Here is a 24,792-nt window from a genome sequence, read left to right on the forward strand (position 1 = left end):
AAATACGATTAAATTTGCTAACTTATTATTCTCTCAGGAATAGTTTCCTCATGGAATCACACTTTTTGCTTTCAAATTAGGAATACCATAACAAAATCGATAACTATTTAAAATTGGTTTGGTGTGCCATTATTGATCATGAATTGACATATGAAATCACTAATGGAATAAAGATCAGGTAACTTACTGTTAACGACGAAGAATGTGGGCTGAGAATCAAAACAGAAAACGGCAGTTAGTCCCATCGAAAATTGCTCTCTTTACTAAAATAAATAACATATATGTACATATGGCATATCTCCAGGGACAGTCAATTGTGAGTTCTGCAACTGCATCAGCGTAACCAAGTTAAGCGTAACTTAATCTTCGTCTTAATAAATATTGACTATACTAAAGTTATTCTTAGTTACATAAAGATTCGGTTAGATAAGAGTGTAAGATAAATGTTGCCAACAAAAGACATTTCCACTTTAAAAGCATACGGACATCCGCATTTGCTCTTATCTCTAGAAATATAATTGTGCTACTTACAGTTTTCTGCACTTTCTGGGGCACTTCTTGGGGCAAGTACCGAGCGATTTCAATTTTTATAGTTTTACTTTTGAAAAGAATTCTTCAATCAAAACGTCTAGACAAAATTAATTCCGCAAAGTTAAAGCACCACCAAATATAAAAGTTTGGACTTAAAGCCTTGAAGCCATGCATGGTAGAATTTATATATCGAACGTGACCTATTCGAAACGAAGTCCAAAAACGTACGTTATGATTACAGCGAGTCGATCGACAGACATAAGCACCATATGCAGACGTAGTAAGCACTTGCCCTAACCAAAGACTCTTAACTAACATAATACTGATTCTTATTATCCAACTGCAGGGAATACCGTCCAAATAACAGTACAAATATACAGCGATATTGTACAGTTATTTGTACGGTAGAAAACCTGTTTGCCGGACAGGTCGGCGCGCGCACGCAAAACTGTCACACTCTCCCTCTTTCACTGATATATTCATTGACTACAGCAGTTGGATAAGAAATCTGTCATTAGATGTTTTGGTGTGTAGTATAGCTTTAAACTTTTACTCGTTGTTTTTACTTTGACTCGCCTTACGGACTCGTCAAAATACGGCACAACTCATAAAAAATATACAGAGATAAACATCTAATAATAAAGATATAATGAATACATTACTTATGCGTTAAAGCGTGTGACGTATCTTCGGAGAATGTTCCTCAATTTCAGCAGACCAAAGCCTTCTACCTAGCTCAATAAACTATTAACAATTTCAAAATATCATGGCCTAGTTTATTTAGTCATTTCCTTCAGTGAACTTGCTCCGATTCTGAGCTCAGTTTCGTTTGAGCACATCCTCTGCGGAAAAAGGGACAAAAAATTCTCGATGTACATGTATTTCATTTGGAAGAGGAATATGCATGTGATGTTGAACCATAGTTAGTAGAGGGGAACTATGGTTGAGCTCTGCCATTATTTCTGATCTTCCGTTAAACTAATTCTTTTTTCGCGAGGAAACGAAAATCACTTGCTCGCTCTTTTCGCGCGTTCCGTTCAGCTAAAGCTCCATTCACACTACGCAATAATCTTGAGGAAACTCTGGGAGGGAAATCATATGTCATCGTATTGTCATCGTTTTCCTAAAGCTCCGTTCTCAAAACGTTTTTTCCGTCCACACTAAAAAGCAAAGTCGGCGTTTTAAAATTCTTCCGGTTTGAAGAGCGTTGTCCAAAAGTCCCGTTTTCGTGACGGATTAGTGTGGACGGTAGGCCGAACTGTAGAAATAAAGCTAACACAGTACACCCGGCACCAACAATTTTGCTGCTCTTCCATACAAGCGCCTTCTTTAGGTCAAGATGAAAAGTCCTCATCGTTTGAAAAAAGTAACATGTTTGAGCAAAAAATTACAGCAATTAACCAAATAGAAACAATCATTCCATTTGCCTCTGTTGGATGTAAGGCGATTTTAAACCACGCGCAACATTGGGGTTTTTTTTCAAGTAACACTATTATATTTGAGCATTTATACCTTCGAGGTTTCCCCCAGGTTCCATCCTCGTTCCTCTGTTCTATAAGAAGTAACTGTAAGAAACATTAAGAACAAATGTTTGTGTTTTGAAAGTCGATAGTGACAGTGATAAGTAGATAAAGTTGTCTCTGATTGGAATTTATCACTAGGTCAGCACTCTGATAGAGAGCTGTACTGCCATGATGATAGTAATTAAGAGAAAGTCAGCATTAAGAGTGTGTCCATGAGAAAACCGGGCAGAAGGTGATACAGCTCAAATCACCGATTTCGCTCAAACTTGACAAATGTTGGGTTTGATGAGTGAATGATTGTGGCAAAACAGTAGGTTAAAATATTTTATTCCCTTCCAGTTAGGGGGACCCTCTGGAAAAATGGCCATTTGGCACCAATTTACAAATATTTAGTTAGCCATCTTTGGTTTAGTATTTCTACAACAAGAAAAGCCATGTGAAAATGAAATCCACTGGATCATGTTTTACACTAAAGATCAGTCTAAAAGCACAGATATTCATTTCAACTGGGCTATTTGATTTCTCTCCGTGGCGTCATCATAAGTAAGGTGCATATTTTGTAGTATTGTGAATAGCCTTTAATTGATGGCAAATATCCGCAAAGAGCAAACCGAAATACATATCTCTTACTAACCGAGTTCGAGGTCCGTACTGGAAGATGCGGACCGAGTTTTTTCCCCTTCAATTTATGGCCCAAGCGCGAAGCGCGCGGGCCATAAATCGATGGGGAAAAACAAGGATCCGTAACTTACAGTGCGGACCGAGAAGACGAGGGTAGTGAGATATTTATTATATCTCTAATGTGTCTGACGGGTTCGGGAACGATTTCTATTCACGAGGAACTGCTGTAAATTTCTGAAGAACGTCGAAAGGAAAACGAGTCAATTTGAAATCGCTTTTAAGTCGTTAGCTTGCCTTAATACACAATTTAGGCTAAAAAAAAGTTTTAAACTTTGACTTGCTATAAAAATTAAGAACTTGGCGAAAATCACGAAACAGTTTGTCAACAAAAACAGGTTTAAATTTTAGCGGGCCGGCCCGCTAAATTGACTAATCACAACGCGCGTACTAACTGAGAGATATAATAAACATTATTCAAACATGGATAGTGAGAGCAATCAATAAAGTTATCAAAAACCCATTAAATGTTTGGGAACTTCAATATTTTTTTCTGTCCTGGCGTACTGTTTTCATAGAACGTTACTATTATATTTATGTCCATTTCATGAACACCCACTAAAACACAAAAGCCATTTCTCTTTCTTATAAACTAACTCGAATGAAATCAACAAGAAATATCTAGTTAAGCATTTTCCTGTCGATTACGAGTAAAACTTCGGCGAAAAGAAGCACTTGAGACACTTTTTTCAAATATTTTCGGAGCTATATCTTGAGGCATTCCCACATTAATACTGCTGCAGAAGATTCAACTCAAAAGCTCCCTCAACTTATGTTTTCAGGTGTAATATAGAATGGAAACAAGACATAACTACTACATACATGTCACTTAGACGCGATTTTGGGCTCCCCTTGATTCTTAGATGGCGAAATTGTCAGTTATACGGTTGCTTGGACCCAGCGAGTTTTAAAGAGAATATCCATCGCCATCCCGCTTTCCTGGTGACAGATGCTAGCAACTTGTCGGCATCGTTACTGAAAAGGCCTTGCAAAATCCACAGACAGCTATCACTGCTGCTATAACACTCAGATCTCTATCGAAACCCACCAAAAAACTCCGGTAAAACTCCGCCATTTTTGACGACATTACGCCGACGCCATTATTAAAAAGTAAGCGGTTCAGTAGGTACATTATGCCAAACCGACCGGTTAGAGACCAGTCAGAATACCCGACGAAAATGGAACGAAATTTTCCAATTAAACCAGGCTAACCAATAGGAATGGCTCTTACCAATTTTTATTCCTTTTTCGAATTCCCCATATGTGCAATGAACCGGTTTGTAAAAAATGGAACGGCGAATTTCGGTCGCAATATTTCGACCGAAATAAGTGGACCACCTCCCGAGATGATCCCGAATATTCCAGTCGGAAGAAACCGAAACGGATCGACCTCTCTGTTTAATTTCCGACCGAAATTTCCGGAATCTTTTGCATAGTGGAAAGCACCCCATTTATAATATCGTCAAAGATGGCGGCATGTTTTGCGGTGGCTTCTGAAAGAAATTTATGTATGTATCACAGCAGTAGTGATAGCCCTCGCTGGATTTTGAACGGCCTTTTGAATAGGTTTATCGACAACCTGTTGATATCGCTGGTGGTAAAAGCGGAATGGTCATGGATATTTTTCAGTTAGAACCTGCGTCGAAGTTTATGGAAAGATGGACACAAAACTGAACAATTCGAAAGGGAATCAAAATCCAAGAATCGAAGATGGGGCAAAATCGCGTCTAAGTCTGTTAAGGGACCTGTATGTAGTAGTTATTTCTTGTTTCTATTCCATTTTACACCTGTAAGCGTAAGTTGAGGGATTTTGTGAGTTGAATCTTCTGCTGTGGTATTCATATCGAAATGCCTCAAGATATAACTCCGAAAATATTTAAAAGAAGTGTCACAAGTGCTTCTTTTCGCTGAATTTTTACTCGTAATCGACAGGAAAATGCTTAGCTAGATATTTCTTGTTGATTTCGAGTTAGGTTAACACAGAAAAATGACTATAGAGTTTTAGTGTTCATGAAATGGCCATGAATAGTAAAGTTCTATGAAAACAGTACGCCCGGCGTCGACAAAACCAGGATCGGACCGGATCGGACCGGATCGGACCGGATCGGATCACGGATCGGATCACGGACCGGATCACGGACCGGATCACGGACCGGATCACGGATCGGATCACGGATCGGACCACAGAAAAAAAAACAACAAAGTTTTAAAGAAAAAAAATTCCAAAACAAAAATCAAACCATTTATAAGATAATAATAAATAAAAAATAAAAGTGGAAAACTAAAATATGTTTAATGAAAATAAGAATCCCGAATTTGACGCAATGACATGTTAATTACAGAGAATGACAAGAGGTCATTTAAAAAGCCACATAAGCGCCTAATTTACGACGAATTTAAATTGTAATGAAGAGGCAGATGTAGTTATGTTTGAACGTTAGTTGGCTCGAAGCTTGCGTGAACCTCCCATTCTCGTTTTTGAAATTGTTATCAGTGGCTAATTCTCTGCTACATTTTCGTGTCAGATGTGAGCGTTACAGTTGGCGTTACAGTTAATGAGAAAACTTACGTACGAAAGCTTAAGGACATGACTTGCTTTGAACGAGCTACGTCACGATTTGCACATCTTGAAAAAACTAGCCTAGTTTTTCAAGTTCGTCATTTGCAATCCCCGTTAATCTTTGCCGTCCTTAACGATCCTCATTCCGTTTTGATTTGTTCTTGCCTCTTAAGTGTTTTCTATCCTAGAACACGATCATTTTAAGGTTTTATTCTATTTAAAGGCAACTCTTTACGACCCTAAAAATAACTCTAAAAATCGTGACGTAACTCCTAAAATGCTGTTTATTCTCGGGTTGCGTTATCGTTCACACTATCGATGTTATTCCTAGAATGTTTTGTAAAACAGCTATATTTCCTTGAAATACAAATGGTTTGTTTCGTTTTATTCCAGTGCGAAATATCGTATTCCAAACTCACATCTTGTAAAAGTATAGACTTGTCTCAAAAACGGAAATTGTTTGAAATCATCAGGTGTTTAATTTTTTAGTGTTTTTAGTTTTTGTGTTTCTATTCACACGTTCGTCCTATTATTACCATACTGAATCGTTTTATGACAGTTTACCTTTGATGCAAGTGAATACACGAAATATCATTTAACTGAACAGCGGAGAAAGATATGAAGACATGATTGATCATCGTAATCAAAACCCAACAGCCTGAAAAAAATTAATCTGTGACCAGCTCCCAGTTGGCTTGATATTGTAAAAGAATAAAGGAATATCACACCTGAATTAAATAAAACGTTCTGCTCACAGTAGTCACTCTAGTGCAATTTGCTCAACAAAATTTTGAATTTTTTTCCGTGATCCGATCCGTGATCCGGTCCGTGATCCGATCCGTGATCCGATCCCTGATCCGATTCGTGATCCGGTCCATGATCCGATCCGTGATCCGGTCCGGTCCGATCCGATCCAGATTTTGTCGACGCCGCAGTACGCCAGCACAGAAAAAAGTCCCAAACATTCAATGGCTTTTTTGATAACTATTGATTGCTCTCACTATCCATGTTAGAATAATGTGTATTTGGGTTTGACCATTGCGGATATTTGCCATCAATTAAAGGTTAGCTAATCATAACACTACGAAATATGCACCTTACTTAAGATGAAGCCACGCACAGAAATCAAATTGCCCAGTTGAAATGCATATCTGTGCTTTTAGATTGATAGTTAGTGTAAAACATGATCCAGTGGATTTCATTTTCACATGGCTTTTCTTGTTGTAGAAATACTAAACCAAAGCTCGCTAATTAAATATGCATAAATTAGTTTCAAATGGCCATTTTGCAGGGGGTCCACATAACTTGAAGGGAATAAAATACTTTGACCTCCTGTTTTGCCACAATCATTCACTTACCAAACCTAAAATTTGTGCCAAGTTTGAGCGAAATCGGTGATTTGAGCTGTATCGCCTCCTGCATGGTCCTGCCTGGTTTTCTCGTGGACACACTCTTAATAATAATCGGGAAAGGAGGAGACTTGGTCTAGTAGTTAGTTTGTATTCCGGAGGTCCCAGGTTCAAGACCTTCCCCTGACCCTGGATAGGTTGTGTTCGGTAGTCCCGAATTCAACTTTTTTATGTCATGTAAATAGCCAACTGGTCAAGCTACAACCAGTTGGGATTTTTAGCAAGATTTCAGTTCTATTTTTCAGACTTGTTTGGCTTGAGACACGTTTGATTCCCAGCTGAAGTGTAGCAATAACAGATAAATGAGGCTTGCTTACTTACTAGCTATTTATGATGCTTTGTAAGACAGGCCCAATTTTTAAAGAATTCAGTATGTTGAATTTCTTAACATTCGAGAACTCTAAATATATATACCACAACTAAAGGACGTACACAAAATATAACCAGTCTATCAGTTTACTCAAATGATTCAAATTATAATTTCCTTGCGATGCTTTATTTTATTTCAATCACCAACCTGTGAAGCTGTGAACCTGTTGAAGCACCAACCTGTGAGACAAGGCCAGACCACAACACCGAGAGCTCCGTGCCGTACTCTTTACGATAAGTGTGTGGGGGTTCTTTAACGTCCCCTGCTAACCATGTAACACTGAAGATGCAGGAGATGGGGCCTACGGTTTATAGTCCTTATCCGATCTAGAAGCCTTGCCCATCTAGCCATTTGCAGATGCAATTACAAAGGTAGCACATTCTCCTCAGTTATTTTAATTACTCTAACAAGCGAATCAAATAATAAGCCTCAAGAGTTCCTATTTGATATCTGTTTTTATCGACATGTGTACCTGTTTACAATAGAGACCAGCGTCAGTCAGAGTGTGTTCCATGTTATTGAATAGATCATAAGTATTGCTCATGTACTTGGTCCAAACTCTTGTTTCAACCTCGCTTGGAATGGAAAATATTTTCCTCATTTCTGACTCTACATGACCTAAATTGCAAACAGATTTCACCGCTAAAATTAAACACCATGATCTTAATATACCAACGCCAACAATGCATACGCTTAAACAAGACGTGCCTCCATAAAAAATGATGGCCCCTTCTATATAACTTTTCAGTTTTTGAATTTTAATGTATACCGAATATGGCATATTGAGCGCGGTGAAATCAGTGGAAAATAATTTTCCTGTATTGTTTTTGCCCGTTTAATCGCGAACCGCTACTCCAATGATGTACAATTAAGAATACTGATAAGCAGTTTCAAAGATAAAAAAAGGAAGCTGTCATTCTAAAACTTGCCCAAGCACAAAGGGCCCAGTGGGTGACCTCAGTTGGCAAAACACGACGGAGGAATCACGAATCACATTTTGAAAAGCTTGCTATTCCTTTGCGAATAGGGAAAATGAAACACCTGTCAGATGGCAAGGTGCAGTTAGTAGTATTTTCTCCTGATGGTTTGCTTCGTTTCTTAGAAGGTAACAATTACACAGACATTAATCATATCACATTATTTCAAGAGCAACTTGTATATATTGCAATGATTTGCAATTCTAAAAATAATAGCGTTAAATTCCATACATTCCCTACATAAATACTTACGGTCTGAGCCTTTTCCCCCAAACCTATTGTTGAGTTGCATCCGATCCACACTATTGCCGGGCATCACTTTAGGTAGCCTGTGGTGGCTCTCCAGTGGGGTACAGAGCATGAAAATATCGGCCAGCAGACCATGTTCAGGGTAGGAAGATGTGGCACACGAGACGAAATCGAGACACAAACACGCTGGGTTCGCTCTGTTTTCCCCTTTTTTCGCCCTTTTCCCCCACCAGATAGCCTACGTGCGGCTCCTTCGCAACCTCCCTCATGTCCCCTATCCTCCCCAATAGTTAAAGTTCTTATTGAAACCCAATCTTCAGCCTCTTTTTCATTTCAAGAAACCATTAACGAATAGCAGAAGCCATATTTGAGTAAAACAGTCATGGATTTTAAATTTTGACCGCACTAACACGAAAAATTAAATTTGAAAAGTATACTGAAGAGGCGTCATCAGTGGGCCAGCTGGGTCAACAAAATTTGCTAACTACATTTGTTCTATAAGACTTGCTACATAGATACGAAAAACCACTAGAAAACCACACTTTAGATGTGTCTAAAAATTTCTCACCTGATGTAGCAGCACGAGACCCCAAGGAAAGGGAACACAGTAAACAAGCTACTGACAACATTTTACAATCATTTGTATATTAAGTTATTTAGACGAAAATTTATTGAAAAAATAAAGTGGCCGAACACGAAGACTGACCGACCTGGAATGATTTGAATATCCCGCCAAATGCTTAAATATTGCTTAAGCATCTCCATCGTGCCTTCAGACTATTTATTCATTTCGAATAATTTGTTGTCGTGGGAGGCGAGGTGGCCTAATCGTTAGTGCGCTGGATTCGGAACGAGCGGTCCAGGTTTGAGCCCCGGGGCCCGTTTCTCGAAAGCCCCGGAAACTTTTCCGCCACGCGAAGCCATTTTTATATCTTCTGTATCTAAAAACAAAGAGGTGTACACGCCTAAAACTCCTTGTATGAAGTGAACCTTTGTTCATATTAATAATATGTGAATAAAACAGATCTGTAATCATAAGGTTTGAGATTTGGCTTCGGCTTTCCGGGTGCGAAAACTTTTCGGGACCTTCGAGAAACGGACCCCTGGCCGAGGTCATTGTGTTGTTGCCCTGGACAAATCAAGTCTAACAGTACCTCTCTTCACCCAGTTGTATAAATGGGTACCGGTATATTGTTGGGGCAGCTTAACAGAATGCTGGCGAGTAACCTGCGATAGAGTAGCTTCCCATTTAGGGGGAGTAGCAATACTCCCTTTAAACTTCATGCTATAGAAAGCGGAGTCAAGCACCGAGAGCTACGAGCTGAGTTGGGTCTAAGAGGCTTAAAGTCAAAAACTGCAGTTGATGTGTTTTAACATTGCCGGGTTTTTAACTTCTCTTGTACTCAAACGTTTTACTTTGTGGCCCCTGCAATGCCGTCTCTGTCTTAACAAAATGTCTTTGTTTTTCGCCTCGAAATTTTCTACTTCAAAGTTTCGTCGACTTCTTTTATTAGTAGCGGGAGCCTGTAACTATATTCCAAAATAGCAGTGATTTGCTAAAACTACTGTTTAAAGTCACAGAACAAAATACACAACAAAGTTGAGAACATGAGTACCAAATTTTTTTAAGACAATTCAATTTCTACTGCTAGCAGCACTCACCAATAGTGTCTCCTTTACTAAACTGCCTTGTGACTGCCATTTTAAGATCAGCCTTCCAACCAAGTCTTATCTCCAATAGGTACACTTCAACTGTACGGCGTTTCACGTACATCCCATGTTCTATTACCTTTCTTGGGATTATCTGATGATATGCAGCTACTCCATACCATGACGCAAGCTTAAACCATGCTTCTTCAGGTAGAAGGTAATAATCAAATTCATCAATAAGATGTTCCTTCGGAGTACAGCCATCGGCTGATGAGAAACAAAGGAATTGTTAGACCTTCAATTAAAACAGAGCCAACATTTAAGGATTCACAAATGAACATTCTGTGTTAGTTTAGTTCTGAGATGTCGAGGATTACGAACCATCAAGCCTTCGAAGGCTCTTCTCAAATGTTAACACGTTTTTGAAAGAAGGCAAATATCCCACAGCGTTGTACACCTGCCAAGGATTCCGAACCAATTTTTTTCTACTTAATCTGGGAATGAATCTATACATTTATGTTGTTCCAAACACAACCGCCGATATAAACCTTAAAACAAAATAAGCAGCTGCCTTTTACAGATTTATAATTCCTCCTAAGAAAAGTAAAGCTGACCGTAAAATTATATTGCCGATGTTGAAGTCTGAATAAAGCGACTGATATAAGCCACACGTCGTTCATTACCGAGCTTACATTTTCATTTTCCCGAATGTTTCACATTTCAAAGTTACCACTCGCAAAAATCGTAACGATGTAATGCCATGGAATGCTTGCGACAATGAAATAGCACGTTTGCGCTTGCCTTTCCTGTTTAATGGTATCTATAACAAAATTCTTGATTGTATTAGTCTCCCCGTGCCCTGTTTAGCCTGTTCCAGGCTCTCAATCAGTGAGTACGATCGAAGAAGCGGGCGGGGGACGAGTGGGGTCTGAGCTGGTTCGATCGTCCTCACTCACCGAGAGCCTGGAACAGGTTACGCGTAATTGGCGCAAGATCACGTGGGTGTCTAATTACAACTTTTTGTAACTGGACACCTGTGCTTGGACACCTACGCCATTTACACGTCAATAAGGTGTGCTTCAATGATTACCTTCTCTATAACATCCATTTGGAAATTTGCAACCGCGCGATTTATTCATGAATTGCACTATTTTTTGCTCTTAATCGAATCTTTTTCCCAGCCAAAGGAATGGAACACTAAAACAATGAAACAATGAAATTTGACCACTCAAACTACAAGAAAGCCAGTGCAATGTATTAGCGAATTGCAATATTTTGCTTTAAATCGCATTTTCTTGTCTGTTTTTCGTACAAATGAGATGTGAAAGTGTGTCTGGTTCCGCTTTCAAAACAAACCGGCTACTGTGCGACTTCAAAATAGATGTTATAAACTGACAATTTGCGCAAGAGATCACTTCGCGGAAACCACTCGCGCAAGAGACCACTTCGCGGAAAAAAAGGTCAGATAAATGTATGAAAAATTAAAAACGCGACTGGACGCTTTCTAGCACAGCTTTATCCCTCAGATCTGGTCAATGCGACCTTTTATCTAACAATACCTTTGTAAATTTGCTAGTCCTAAATTGTTCAGAATTAAACAATTCTATTGCGTGTTTCGTACCTGTCAAGATGGCTTCAAAAACCGTTACAAGGTCTGTTCACCACATGCACAGAACTCAGCTATTTAACATGCTACTCAAAAAAAGCCCCAGGGCTTATTAACGGCACTCTATTCTCTCTTTTGTATTTATATTAGTTATATTTAGATATTTATATTGGGGCGCGACTACTTGAAAAGCAGTCTTCTTTGAATTGTATTATCCTAGTAAAAATAAAGTTTATATTGCTCTATCGTGGAACTGATATACTGGTCAAGAACTCAAGGCCTATGACTGATAAAATAATATAAATCATGTAAATGGTAGCCTGCAGTGCTGGCGTTATTTTGGAACGGAACGCTTGATAAATCGGGTTTTCGATGCCGCCATCTTGGATTGTAATTGGATGCTTGACCGGTAGAGGGCTGATGCAGACTTAACGCCTACTCCCTCGGCAAATATTTCCTCGCCCCAATCCTCCACAGTTACCAAATCCAAGATGGCGGCCTAATACGAAAATACCAAAATGTGCACTTTCGCGCGCCCAAACTGATACGCCTGCACTGCAGGCTATGTAAATGGTGTTATGTCTTACGTGCAAGGAGACTTGAATTATCTATGGGGCCAGGATCATTAAGCTGTTCTCCATTACGATCCCAAGTGTCATATCCAACAAACTTCTTCCACTGTTTCCACCATCTCGCGTCAACAAGATACCTTAGAATCAGCCAAGAAAATTGCATCAGCACATAATGATTCATTATTAAGGTAGTTTTGAAACCTCTTAGATGTTTAATTTGTCAAAATCTTATCAAATACAGTACGACTTCCTTAGTTAACAGCCCCAGATTTACACCAAATTCATACATTTATGAAGTTTGTCTGAAAGCGATGACTGTAAATTCCACTTGCATGGCCAACATGTTAACCAGGCAATCCATTATAATTGTACGCATAATCGTTAGTAATTTGAACTGAATAGGAGTTCGTAATTGGGGAAGATAGTGAAAGCCCAAAACGGTAGAGACACCAAGGACCCGGGTGAACACTCCCAGCGCCAGCAGTTAACGAGAACATCTAACACACGAGTGAACCGAAACACAACATGGCCGAGGAGGGCGCAACAAGCGCACTCAGCGAAACTAATGAAGTACCGCTGACCGGTACTGGCGTAACTTCTCTTCTCTCCTACCAATGAAAAGCCATGAAACTATACTATCCCCTGCGAATTTAAGGCCTGACTAATGACTAACAGTCGTTTATATTTAAACTAACGAACATGAACATATGAAAAGATATCCAGCTACAGAATATGAACATACTAAGTGTCTGTCCTCTCATGGGTAGATGACTGTCTCCTGACGAAGACAAGTTGCTAACTAACAAAACAGTAGTCAAGTTCTCGTGCTGTTAGGAGCCGTGCATGTGACGCTCTGTTCATCAAATCAGGTATACTTAAAAGTCAGTAATATAGTCATCGTAGCGTGCTGGGGGCCGACGGTGGCGCATTGTCTGGACTGGTGAACGACTTCCGTGGAAACAAACGGCATTTCCCCAGCTTGGGCAAAGCGGGAATCCTCAGGGTCGCTTACGCTTGGACCCGGAACGAAGTCATTTTCCCCTGGCTCTGGTACATCTTGATCCGCTGGATAAGAGATCGCCTGCGGAATATCTGGTGGAGTGGGCGGAATGGGTTCTGGTTGGATCGGGTCCTCTTCATCTGCAGAGGAGTCGTCTTGCATTCGCAGGTAGTGGTTTTCTGACAGTTCTCCAGGTACTCGGTAGCGCTGAGTTTCTTACGCGGTAGGAAGTGCTGCGTAGATGGGAACCGATCAACTTCCTCATATTACAGAAGTCGCCTTCAACTTTGGTCACCAGATAACGGTCCCTTGCCTTTGATTTGTTTCGGTCAGAGTAAATGTATACGAGGTCACCGACTTCAAGTTTGCTAGACGGTCGTGGGTGAGCCAAAGGGTCTTTGGATTTCATATTGTGAGGATGATTGCCTAGCCTTTGGTCATGCTGCTTGGTTATCAGGCCTTGATCAGACAAGGGGAGTTGGCGATCCGAGAACTGGTCACGCTGAGACCACATTTCTCGAGAAGACAACCCGCGGGAACGGATGCGAGAATTTAAGCTGGCCGTAGATATTGCCAGGGTAACTTCAGTCACTGCACCACCAAGAGGCGCTAGGCGGTGTAATTCTGTCTCCAGCTCTTGTACAGCCTTTTCCGCCACAGGGTTCTTGTTGTGGTTCTTGGGGATTCCTATCTCGAGAATAATTCTGTGGCGTTGTAACTGCTGATCGTTAATGAGGGCCTTGAATCCAGGAGCGGGCTCTGTTCGGATGATGGCGGGAGGGCCGTCTAGAGGGCGTAATTGAATGCAAAGGCGAATGAGGGCATCTCGTAACGTATGATGGCGTTCATCCTCAAGTACCAGTGTAGAGGTGTGAGATGTTACACATTCTCGCAAGACTAGAATAAGCTGTCGGGAACGTTTGAGGACGTCGGCTGCAAAGGAGACGCCGACAGGAGCGGGCGGCTCGACTGAAGACTGCTCAATGCGAGCTCGTAGAGTGTGGCTTAAAGTAGAGCAACAGGTACAACTCTGAGTTACTCGGTCTATTGCTTTATCCATGTCTAAGGCAAAGAGGTATCGTTTAGTGACCAACTTAAGTTGATGACTTGAAGGGTGGCTTAACCTAATGTGTACGGCTGTTAACAGGCCGTCTAGAACTTGACGAGGGACAACGATACATTCTCGCGAAGGAGCAAAAGGCTCGTCACGTTTGACTACTAATAAACCATCCTTAGCGATTGTCGCAACATTTAAGTATCTCTTTACATCTTTTACATTAGTGAGTTTCTTTGATGGTCTTGTCCCTTAGGCCAGGTGAGCATGCGTGCAGCGGAGGTCTTTGCACTCGGACTGTGTAGCCAACCAAGACGTACGGCTGGTGAACGGTAGTCTCACGTCGCCGTTGAGAATATCTTGAATTGAAGCCTGTCGAACTACGGATTCTTCAGTAAGATGTATAAAGGCGCACACTCACACTTGGCAGGTGGGATCTTGGCAAGGGGGCGCATTTCGGCTGGCGAAGTCGGACGGTAAAATGGCGCAGCCAGAGACGTGTCTAATCGACGCTTGGAAACAACTTACGACTGAGAGAAAGGTAGAAACGCGTGGGCTGGTCGAACATTCGCCACGGCATAGTTTCTCAAATGCTTGGACACATGGTTTGCCATCTGTTAGGATGCACGCGTTGTAATTGGACTGGATGATGTAGGGACTGAAATGTTTGGTGGCCACGGCAATGGAGAGAACGTCTACTTCACATAGTAGCCAAGACACCTAGGAACCTATGAGCTTCGCGCTAAAGAAATCGGCGAGCAGAAGCTGGTCTCTACGGCTTACGTATAACGTGGCACGGATACGGCGGGTTTCGTAACTGCTCCAGCGGTCACTATCCAAAGCAGATCATCAGGTCTTGGGAGGGTGATGGAGCGATTAGTGGATAGAGCGTGTTGGGCTGCATGGAACGCGGTTCTAAGGTCATCGGACCATGTAATGGTTTCGTTGGACCGGCTACTGTGTCGTCTAGTGGGGCCAGAAATGTCGAACACTTAGGGACTACCCTAGCGAGGACCTTGTAGGCGCCGATGAAGGAACGTAGGCGACCTACTGTCTCTGGCGCGGGACAGGAAGCTAGGGTAGCGATGCGATGAGGGCTAGCCTGTAGAGTTCCAGAGCTCCAGATCCATCCAAGTACTGTTGTCGACTTAGGGTTAATGACGGTCTTAGATGCGGAGAGGCGTAAATCACATTGGTAGAGGGTCTGGAGGACCCGTTGCCCGTTCTCCAGCAGCTCGAAGGGGGTGTCTCCGCCACAATGGAAGTCGTCTGCTATTTTGGCAACTACTCCGTTTTGTAGAAGTTGACCACGAACACGGCACATGAGCTCTTTGAGAGCCGTTTCCGATCCAGGCATGCCCATCGCGCAGCGTACATAAACCCTTACACCTCTGAACGGTGTTGCGACGCCACAGTACTTCATAGAGTCCTGAGCGAGAGGTATTTGATAGAAGGCGCTTGTTAAGTCCGTGACGATTAAGTGTTTCCATTTTGCGATGTGGCGTAAAGTAGAGTCCACATCGGGCATCAGTGAAGGTTGAGGTTTACTATAGCGCCCTACATCAGCAAAGGCCGTTACCAGCCGAGAGCCACCAATTGATTTCTTTACCAGAAAGGACGGGTTTAAGTACTCGACAGAACTTCCAACGTACTCTGGGCGCCTGAAGACTCCTAATTCCTCTAGTTTGACTTGGAGTTCCACAAACTTGTCTCTAGCGTATTTTAGGCGAACAGAGGCGAAAGCGAGGCGAGCGGTAATTGGCAACTTGCCCAAGCATAAGTCCAAGAAAGTTCACTTTCTGCTAGGCGGTCAGGCGGCTGTCCTCGGGTACGTCTTCATCATTTTTAAAGCCTCTTAACGGGTCAGCCTTCGTCTTTTTACCCCAAGTGATGCCCGCGGTAAGGAACGGGGCAAAATTATTGTCAAGGGATAATGTACATAACAAATTTTGGCGTCAGTTCTCGAAGCTATTTACAGTCTCTAACTTCGATAAACACCACTGTTTTGGTGCTCAGTGGGTGCTAGCCATGTTTGTGGTATCGGTCGTGTTCTAACAACGAAAATCTTTGAGGTTTAGACTTTTCACAAGTGTTGACTTGGTTCGGGCTTAGGTGGGACTGTATTCGGGCTTTATGAAGAATGTTTTGGACGCAAATTCGACCACAAGCTGCCACCACGCCAATAGTTAACGAGTAAATTTAACACACGAGTGAACTGAAACACAACATGGCCGAGGACAGCCTCGTTCCCAGAGTCTTCGTTCCCCTTGACCAGCGGTCGGAAAACGAGAACTCTGGGAGCCACTATTTCAGGCATGCGCCATAGATGCAGACTGCGCAGTGAAACTGGATGGGCAGAATCACCAGAATTCGATTATTTCAAAATGGTTGCTCCCAGAACTCTCGTTTTCCGACCGCTGACCAAGGGGAACGAAGACTCTGGGAACGAGACTGGGCCGAGGAGGGCGCAACAAGCGCACGCAGCGAAACTGACGAAGTACCGCTGACCGGTACTGGCGCAGAAAAAATTTGGTGAGGGTGTGCAGCCCGCTTCCCAAAACCCTTACCCTATTTATGACCAAAATCTGCGATTCTCCCTACCCTATTTATGACCAGAACAAAAATTTGATACTCTATCAGGAGCCATAATCGGGGACGGAGACCGTAAGCGCGCGCCATTTCAAGTATTGGGGTTGTCCCCATGATATGGGACAATAATTCTATTTTTAGAACAAATTGCGCCATCGCCTAAGGCACACGCGCGTACATGCTGCGAGGATTTTTGCGGATGTCGCGCGGGGGAAATGGCGTCCGAAATTCCCGAAATTTTTCGTGTTTTTGGCCCACAACTCAATGCGTTTACGTCTGTTGGAATTTTTCTTAAGTATTTTCGTCGTAAGCTGCTCCAGTTTGAGCCGAGTGAAGTAAGACAGTGTCGAATTTAGGTATGTTCCGCTTCAAGCTTATATATATCGCTGACCAAGTTGTGTTCCGACGGATGTTTCTTTTACATGAGCTGTACATTACTCCACTTTAAATTTCACATATGTTGAAGATTAACAGCTTTTCCATTACACAGCAACAAACCAGCTGGATATATTTAGATATAGCAGAGCTTTAGGACTTCATAGTTCCTAGCTCCTCTTGCCACACGCTTGCGAGCAATTTGCCAGTCTATCGCGACTGAAAAGTAAAACAAAATAATTGCTAGTTTGGTCAGTTTGAGTTTCGCCTGAATTGTAAGCAACGCTTGCTGTTTCATCAAGGCCCAATAACTTTATGTCCGTAGATACTGCTCAGTTTTATTCGTGTAAAAATCCACTAAATTCTCTGTTGTCGATGAATGAGAGCGCCCACCGATGCTTGTTTTGTACAGTCAGTAAACATGACAAATTGTACTTGCGCCGCACTTTCGTGTGAAAACGTACATCGAACTCAAACAATAACTCTATAGTTTTTAAATATGTTTAAGATTGATAAATGTTTGATAACATATTAAAAGCTAAGCTGAAAATATGTGAATAAAGCAGAAATAATCAGCAAAGTTACATTGACGCTTTCTTTAATCAACTTCGAAAAACGATCTCGACTTTGTTGATCGAGTTATCAAAACTCCTTGTTTATATTCATTTCCGCAGTGTAAAACTTCACTATGCTTATGTTGAAGAAACACACATGATGTTAGTAGCATTTTTTGCGTTCGTGAATTTTGTTGCAGCATCTCAGCACAAAAGATAACGAAAGAAATCTTTGTCAAGATTTGTTGACAATTGAAAACACCGACGCGGACTTGAAAGTGCACGAGCTGCACTATGCAAATGAGCTAATTGTACGCGTCAGACTTTCCTTTCAAAAACTTTTGCAAACTCACCAAACAAGCAGAAACAATAAGAAACCATCAAAACAGGTTTTGGTTATGATTAACCATTGTCTGAGAAACTCAAAAATTAACTCGATACCAGAGTAGAGAGTTTTCTTGCTATACTCTTAAGTCAGAACAAACGCAAAAACATACGCGTAAGCTTACAACTAGCGCGACCAGATCTTATTATTCATTTCCAGCGCGAGATTGAAGTCTTGTTTTCGACCCTGGAAAACCCACCTTTTCCGTTAGCTCAGAGCATAAAACTACATATAAGCGCCCTGGTTCGTATTCCCTGCCTTATTCCCTGCCATCGCTGTGAAAAATACGCAAGAGAATCTCTCAAGGTCTCTCAACTCTCACCATTTGATCACGCAACGTGACAACATCCACGCGAGAGCCCCCGACATGTGCGTGGATCCGCGCGGATATATGACGTCAGGATGGCGCAATTTGTTCTAAAATTAGAAAAATTGTCCCATATCATAGGTGCGCGCGGATCCCAAGACTTACGGTCTCCGTCCCCGATTATGGCTCCTGACTCTATTTATGACCATTGCGGCTGACACAGTTGCACTAAACATAATTTTTGACGGGCTTTTGTTTATGGTCTTGTTGATAATGATGAAAAAGTCGTTTCTTCTAAAAGGCATACCCAATTCAAAACTAGAGTACAACAACCATACCCTATTTAAGACCAAAATGGCAAATCGATACCCTATTTATGACCAAAACGGCCAAAAAACCATACCCTTTGGGCCTGCACATACCTATATAGTCCATGTAAGGGAGTACCCCGGCCCTACCCCGGGGGTAGAGACCATAACCACCAAAAATTACAACAGACACTCAAGGGGAGAGTTAGTTTTATCATCTTTACGAGTAAAGTGTCCACATTTCGGAATATTTAGCGTTGTAAATCGTTCGTATTTCGTTTCCCATACAATTTCTTATAAAGCGTTCAAAATTCTCAACGGTTCCTCAGTTAACCTAACACGCGTCAGGCCCCATTTATACGGTCTCGGTTACCCGAGCCAACCCTCCTCCCAAGTTACCCTAGCCGAGGTAATTTTTCACTTATTTCTTTGCAAAATTCGTCCAACCGTTTACAAGAAGATCGCGAACCCATCTCGGGGGGCGAGACAACTCGAGTGGGCGAGTTGTCTCGCCTCGGCAGGTAGGGTAACCCTGACAGGTGGGACAACTTTTCTTCATCTAAACACTTTGGCTCGCCTAACCGAGACAATTCTCGGCGTGGTAAGTGTCACGAGTCTGTAGATTTCGGGTTTAAAGCAGAAATTCGTATCAAAGACGTGAAAATTAACTCCGCAATACCCACTTTGATCGAATGACAGGAAAATTCAAAGGAAGAGGGATATTTGCAGATTAGTCATTCAATACGGGTTATGAATAATCATGCAGAGTCAATTTTGACTCGGACTACAGTGACAACGTTTTCACATACAAACACTCGATAAAGTTGCCTCAAGGGAAGGATTATCTTGGGTACCCGAGACTCATCTGAACACTTTGGCTCGCCTAACCGAGACAATTCTCGGCGTGGTAAGTGTCACGAGTCTGTAGATTTAGGATTTAAAGCAGAAATTCGTATCAAAGACCTGAAAATTAACTCCGCAATACCCACTTTGATCGAATGATAGGAAAATTCAAAGAAAGAGGGATATTTGCAGATTAGTCATTCAATAAGGGTTATGAACAATCACGCAGAGTCAATTTTGACTCGGACTACAGTGACAACGTTTTCACATACAAACACTCGATAAAGTTGCCTCAAGGGAAGGATTATCTTGGGTACCCGAGACCATATAACCGGGGCCTGAGAGATTCAGACTCACCAGGGCCGGCTGCAGGCCAGGGCTCTTTCCGCCCTGAAATCACACAACGTGTGACGCTTTCATGAATAAATATGCGCGTGTCCGAGAATTTAAAATTCACTTGCTTGGAATGCCTGGGGGTTTTTCCTTAATTGTTTCATTGCATCAGTGCTCTCTTCCACCATTTGTGCGGATGGTACAGATCGTAATTATATCCATGCCATCTTTGGCGGCTTTCAACGACTAATGATTGTCGGGTCATGAATAAAATTATCCATTGGTCAAATCGAACATATCGATCAGAACGGGTTACTTTCACTAACGAGATTTTGTCGGTCGACAACCATTCGCAAGTCACGCAAGAATCGATCGGATCGACTAGTTCTCTAGCCTTTTCCGATGGAATCTACTCGACAGTATTACTATAAATAAAACTTATCAGAAATCTTTGAATTTAGAACTGAGATCGATCCACACGCTACAAACAAAACGTACTGGCTTAGTCGGCCGGATCTTTTTCTGTATCATGCTAGTGCTAAGGTGTATATTAAAGCAAAACTTATCACTAGATGCTTGATTGATATCTGCAGTCTGGCTCGACGTCGATTTTCTTGCTGTTATATATAGGACTGCATGATTGAATTTATAGGTAGACCACTCAAACAAAACTAACGTTGCATTCAATAATGTTCGTCAACTGTTAAGAGGACCGCACGACAACTTGACTTCCGCTTTCAGTTTATCTCAAATATAGCACGAGCGAGTTATTAAATTATACTTCAGAGCAAACTCACCAGGTGTCACCCTTAGCTAACTCCTTTTTCATCAGCTCCGTTATTTGCCTTTTCTGATTTTCAATGTCTGGTGATGCTGAACGTTCGTTTGAAGCACTACCACAGGCAGCCATGTTGATTCTTTCAAGTGGGAGCGTTAATGCCCGGCCGGGGTGGACACGGGCGATTTTTTTTTTCCCCGCTGCCTGTAATTATGGAGAATCCGACGACAGGTTGGAAAATTCCGATATTCTTTTATTGTGTCAAAAAGACCCTTTTGGTGAACTATTTTCAGAAATATACTTTCAAAATTCCAGCGAATTCACATTTTTGTGAAATCTAGGAAAGTTTGAAATACCGCTCAATCAACCAAGATGGCCGATGGAATTTATGCAAAATTGGGCATTTTCAACAGGCCAGTACAGAAAGAAGCCAACTTGCCTGGATTTCATGTTCACACAGTTTATAATTTACACTTTGATCATTCCTCTGAGCTCAAAGTCATCTTGAAGTAAATACTTTTTGTCTACTTCTTGGCCTTTTGAAAAATGCAACTATCGCAATTTAATTTACATGTAAAATTTCAACTGATTTTAGAGGGTCATAACTCTTCTAGTATACGAATCTCTCAACAAATAAAAGGTTCTAAAGAAAGAACTATGCTATGAGTATACCATATCTAAATGGCTAGTTTGGCCCGTGAAAATGGAGTGCGCTAGATGAAAAACTATAAAGGGTATTTTGACCGATTGCATCATTTTTGGACGAGTGAGTAAGAACTTCGATTTCGCAGTCATCTTTACAAACATAATTCGAAATGTTTCATAACACAAATTATTCATAGACATCGTGTTTTGTCAACTTAAGCAGTACTTTAAATAATACCTCGAATAAGCCTTGGTTGTAACTATGACGTCATCGCTTAAATTCCTTTGGATAAATGTCGCGCAATGCGCACAGTCGCGCACGATTTATCCCGAATTGAAGCGAGGAGATCTGGGAACTAAACCCGTATCCTTGCAACCGCCGTTTTGATTTTTCGGGATCGAGTGAAATCGTTTATCGGCGGCTTGTAGCATGGACCAAGTGTTGGTTAGATTTCCAGTTGTTAAACGCAGGTATCGAGACTGGGGTGCTTGTAGTATTTTATCCATTGTCGGATAAATTTGAGCTCACAAACACATCGTACAACTTGTGATAGGTATTGAAAGTATCGCTACTGTTGAGATCGGACCACAGGGAGCACACAATCTTGTTGAATAGGAAGAGAGTAAATAAAGGAATGAAGAGAACGAAAACTCAACCTTTGTCTCCCGTTGTTATTTCTTACGCTACCTCACAGGGAAAACCGCTACCTACACGTACAAGTTCCGGCGTAACACTGTAGTGTTAATCTCGTACTTAGGCCATTTCGCGCTCCGCAAGAATTATTTTATGACCTAAGTACGAGTTTAGCACTACAGTTTGGTTTAGCTGCTTCTGAATTACGTGTTTTTCTTACCACTATGAGTGTGACTTAAAACTCTTCTGAATGGATCCTTGTTGAAGGCTGCAAACATGGCTAAATAGCTGATAATTAAAAGTTACGGGAGACAAACTACTTCTTTTGCATTGAATTACAACCAGCATCAACTGAAACAACAAAGGATTTTGCCCAGCCCTGCCACTTCTCTGTGCAATATTTTTTCATCCTGTTTCATTCTCTTTACTTCTCCTCACTTCACACACAGGTTGTACCTTCAGTTACTTCTAGTTACGTTTAAGCATCCGTTTGTTTGTTTATGTTCCAATTTTCTGGCCAGAATTTCAGAAATGGTAGTTGAATGTCATCGCTTCTGCACGCAATCAGTGATTGCGTGCCGTTTATTTCAGAAACACCCTCTTGATCCCGTGACTTCTCAATTGACTCTTATTTTCTAAGATGTTTCTTTTTTCTGTAGCTTATGTTTGCGACAGTCACAATATCTAAAAAAAACTACCATACGCAAAAGCTGAACACTACAAACGCTAAAATGAACGACCGGCCGAGTAATTAGGAAGAACTAGCTAGGCACTAGAAGCATTCATGCAAAATAAGCTATTGAAGTTTCGAGAAGCTCGGCGGCTCGCCTTTCGAATAGAAGTAATTAGGAAGTTTCTTAGACAAGTAGAAATATATCTATGAGTCGGCCTCGGTGTTTCGCCTGTTCAGTACTTGAGACTGAAATAGAAACATTTTCCGTGTTTATGTCGAGCCAGTTGTAGAAACGTGAAAAGGAGAACAAAAATTACGTAGGAAACACGAGCCGCAAGCAATTGTTTTCACTCAGTTTTTCCTATAAAATCAGACAGAAACGCTGAGAAATTGATTTCCATTTCTTCTGGAAAGTACAGGGGAATAGAAAATCACTATATTTCTTATTATCAATAAAGTGTAAATCTCTTCTCTTAAGCTATACCTTTGTCAACAGTTCCAGTGTTGCCTCTGTGATTCTATTGATTTTCCCACCGTTTCATGTGCCTTGATCATGGAGTCAAGATGACCTCGAAAAGTCGTAGTTTTATTCTTTTAATATTCATTATCAAATGTATTTCGTAATGTTTTCTTGGCTTCCTCAGTTTTCTAGAGACAAATTGTCGAAAAAAACTACCGAGCGAGAAACCCTTAATTATTCGGCCTGAAAGTTGCCTTTTAAGATGCTGGCACCGGTGCTGTCTCTTCATGGTCATCCCAAAGAAATTTAAACAGTAGAGACTGTTCTAGTCAAACTGCAAGCCTCTTCAGAAATTGTGAGCTCGAGGTTTTTTAAAAATTCTATTGGCTGGAACTGAGCCTTGAGTCAAGTAAGCTATAACCCAGTGGCTGTTCTATTAAGCACTGAATATCTGCTGAACTGATTGAACCGGCTCACTTTGTAATAGAAAAGAAAATTAGAATCACCCAAATGAGGTATCGCTAAAACAGATTCAGTTGATGGGTTTGTTTATACTTTTCGGCAGTCAAAGCAATTGAGTTGAATTCAAGCTACAGCATAGCCTGACAAATTGTGAGCATCCCGCCGCATGAGCGAGAAAACCATGCGGTACTCACGGTACCGGTCTCGCGGATGTGTTTAATTAGAAAAGCAGGTCTGCGTACGGGCGGGCCGTTAATACCCAATGTGTATCTCCACAATGCTCTGTTTTGTTGGGTTTGTGTTCGGAGGGATAATTATGATAACTTGTATGGCGCTATGAATCTGGATAATGCTAGACATGCTAACAAAGTTCTTAGTGAGTTCAAAAGCGCCTGGTTAACCTTTTGAAAGAGAATTTAGAGTCACTTCTTAATAGCATGTTCATCAGCCGTAGCAATGTTTACTCCAATCGCGTATCATTACATCCTCACTACAAGACGCATTTGACTCTTATGAACAGTATAATCGGAAAAAAAAGTGTTAAAGCTTTAGTGGTAAATCGGAGAATAATAACCCTAAATCGGTGTATTATTCCTCCGATTTAGCCATAATCGCACTACTCTTTTTTTTATATAGCCCACAATGTAAACTACTGGGTTACCAGTAATTGTGTCAGCTATTAAAGTGTTTTTATTTTATTTTTTATTTACTCTTGGTGTTCAGCCTCAAAAGGTCCACAGCGGTAGCCTTTGCGGTACCTTTTGGGTATTGAGCCGAGAAAAATGACAGGAGATAACGTTTTAGAATTGACACCTCTTGGGGGTGAAAAATTGTTTTATACCACGCCCACAAAGCAGGATCTTGGTATCTTTTAGGGCTGTTTTCAAAACTTCCGACGAGCATCCCCGACCTTTTCATGTGGGAGTTCCCCCTGGGAGTCAAACGTCAGGCAATGAAATACATTTTCCAAATCGATCCAAAGTAACCTTGAAAGCCACGCGGACAAGACACCGTTCATACGGTTATTTCTACGATTGACGATGTATCATCATTAGTACAGCTCTGTTCAAATTCTATACTTACTCTAGCTCTTTCCTCTACAATCACTGTTATCAAGTCCATTTTTACGGTAACAGTATGACGGCATGTAAAGACGTTTTCCATGGATCTCAAAATCTGAGAATCTGTTTTGATTTCATTTTGGCCAACTAGAAAGGATATTTCACATTGCACTATCAAAGGCAAATAATAACATGTGGAAGTTCCA

General features: G+C 41.3%; 1 protein-coding gene across 1 annotated transcript in view; it reads right to left on the reverse strand.

The window, feature by feature from the left end:
- The window catches only part of LOC110068286 (uncharacterized), a 30,374-nt gene extending 9,547 nt beyond the window's left edge, over positions 1-20,827 (reverse strand). The window contains exons 1-6 of the mRNA XM_020775666.2: positions 20,671-20,827; positions 12,141-12,262; positions 9,960-10,214; positions 7,544-7,689; positions 2,044-2,096; positions 188-209 (exon numbers count right to left, since the gene is read on the reverse strand). Coding sequence (XP_020631325.2) covers positions 188-209; positions 2,044-2,096; positions 7,544-7,689; positions 9,960-10,214; positions 12,141-12,262; positions 20,671-20,783 — 711 coding nt within the window. The 5' untranslated portion in view covers positions 20,784-20,827. The remainder of the gene's footprint in view (positions 1-187; positions 210-2,043; positions 2,097-7,543; positions 7,690-9,959; positions 10,215-12,140; positions 12,263-20,670) is intronic.
- Between the last annotated feature and the right edge of the window lie 3,965 nt (positions 20,828-24,792).

The sequence above is a fragment of the Orbicella faveolata genome, unplaced genomic scaffold (genome assembly GCF_042242905.1).
Source record: "Orbicella faveolata isolate gen_17 unplaced genomic scaffold, um_ofav_v1 contig_3, whole genome shotgun sequence".
Taxonomy (NCBI): domain Eukaryota; kingdom Metazoa; phylum Cnidaria; class Anthozoa; order Scleractinia; family Merulinidae; genus Orbicella; species Orbicella faveolata.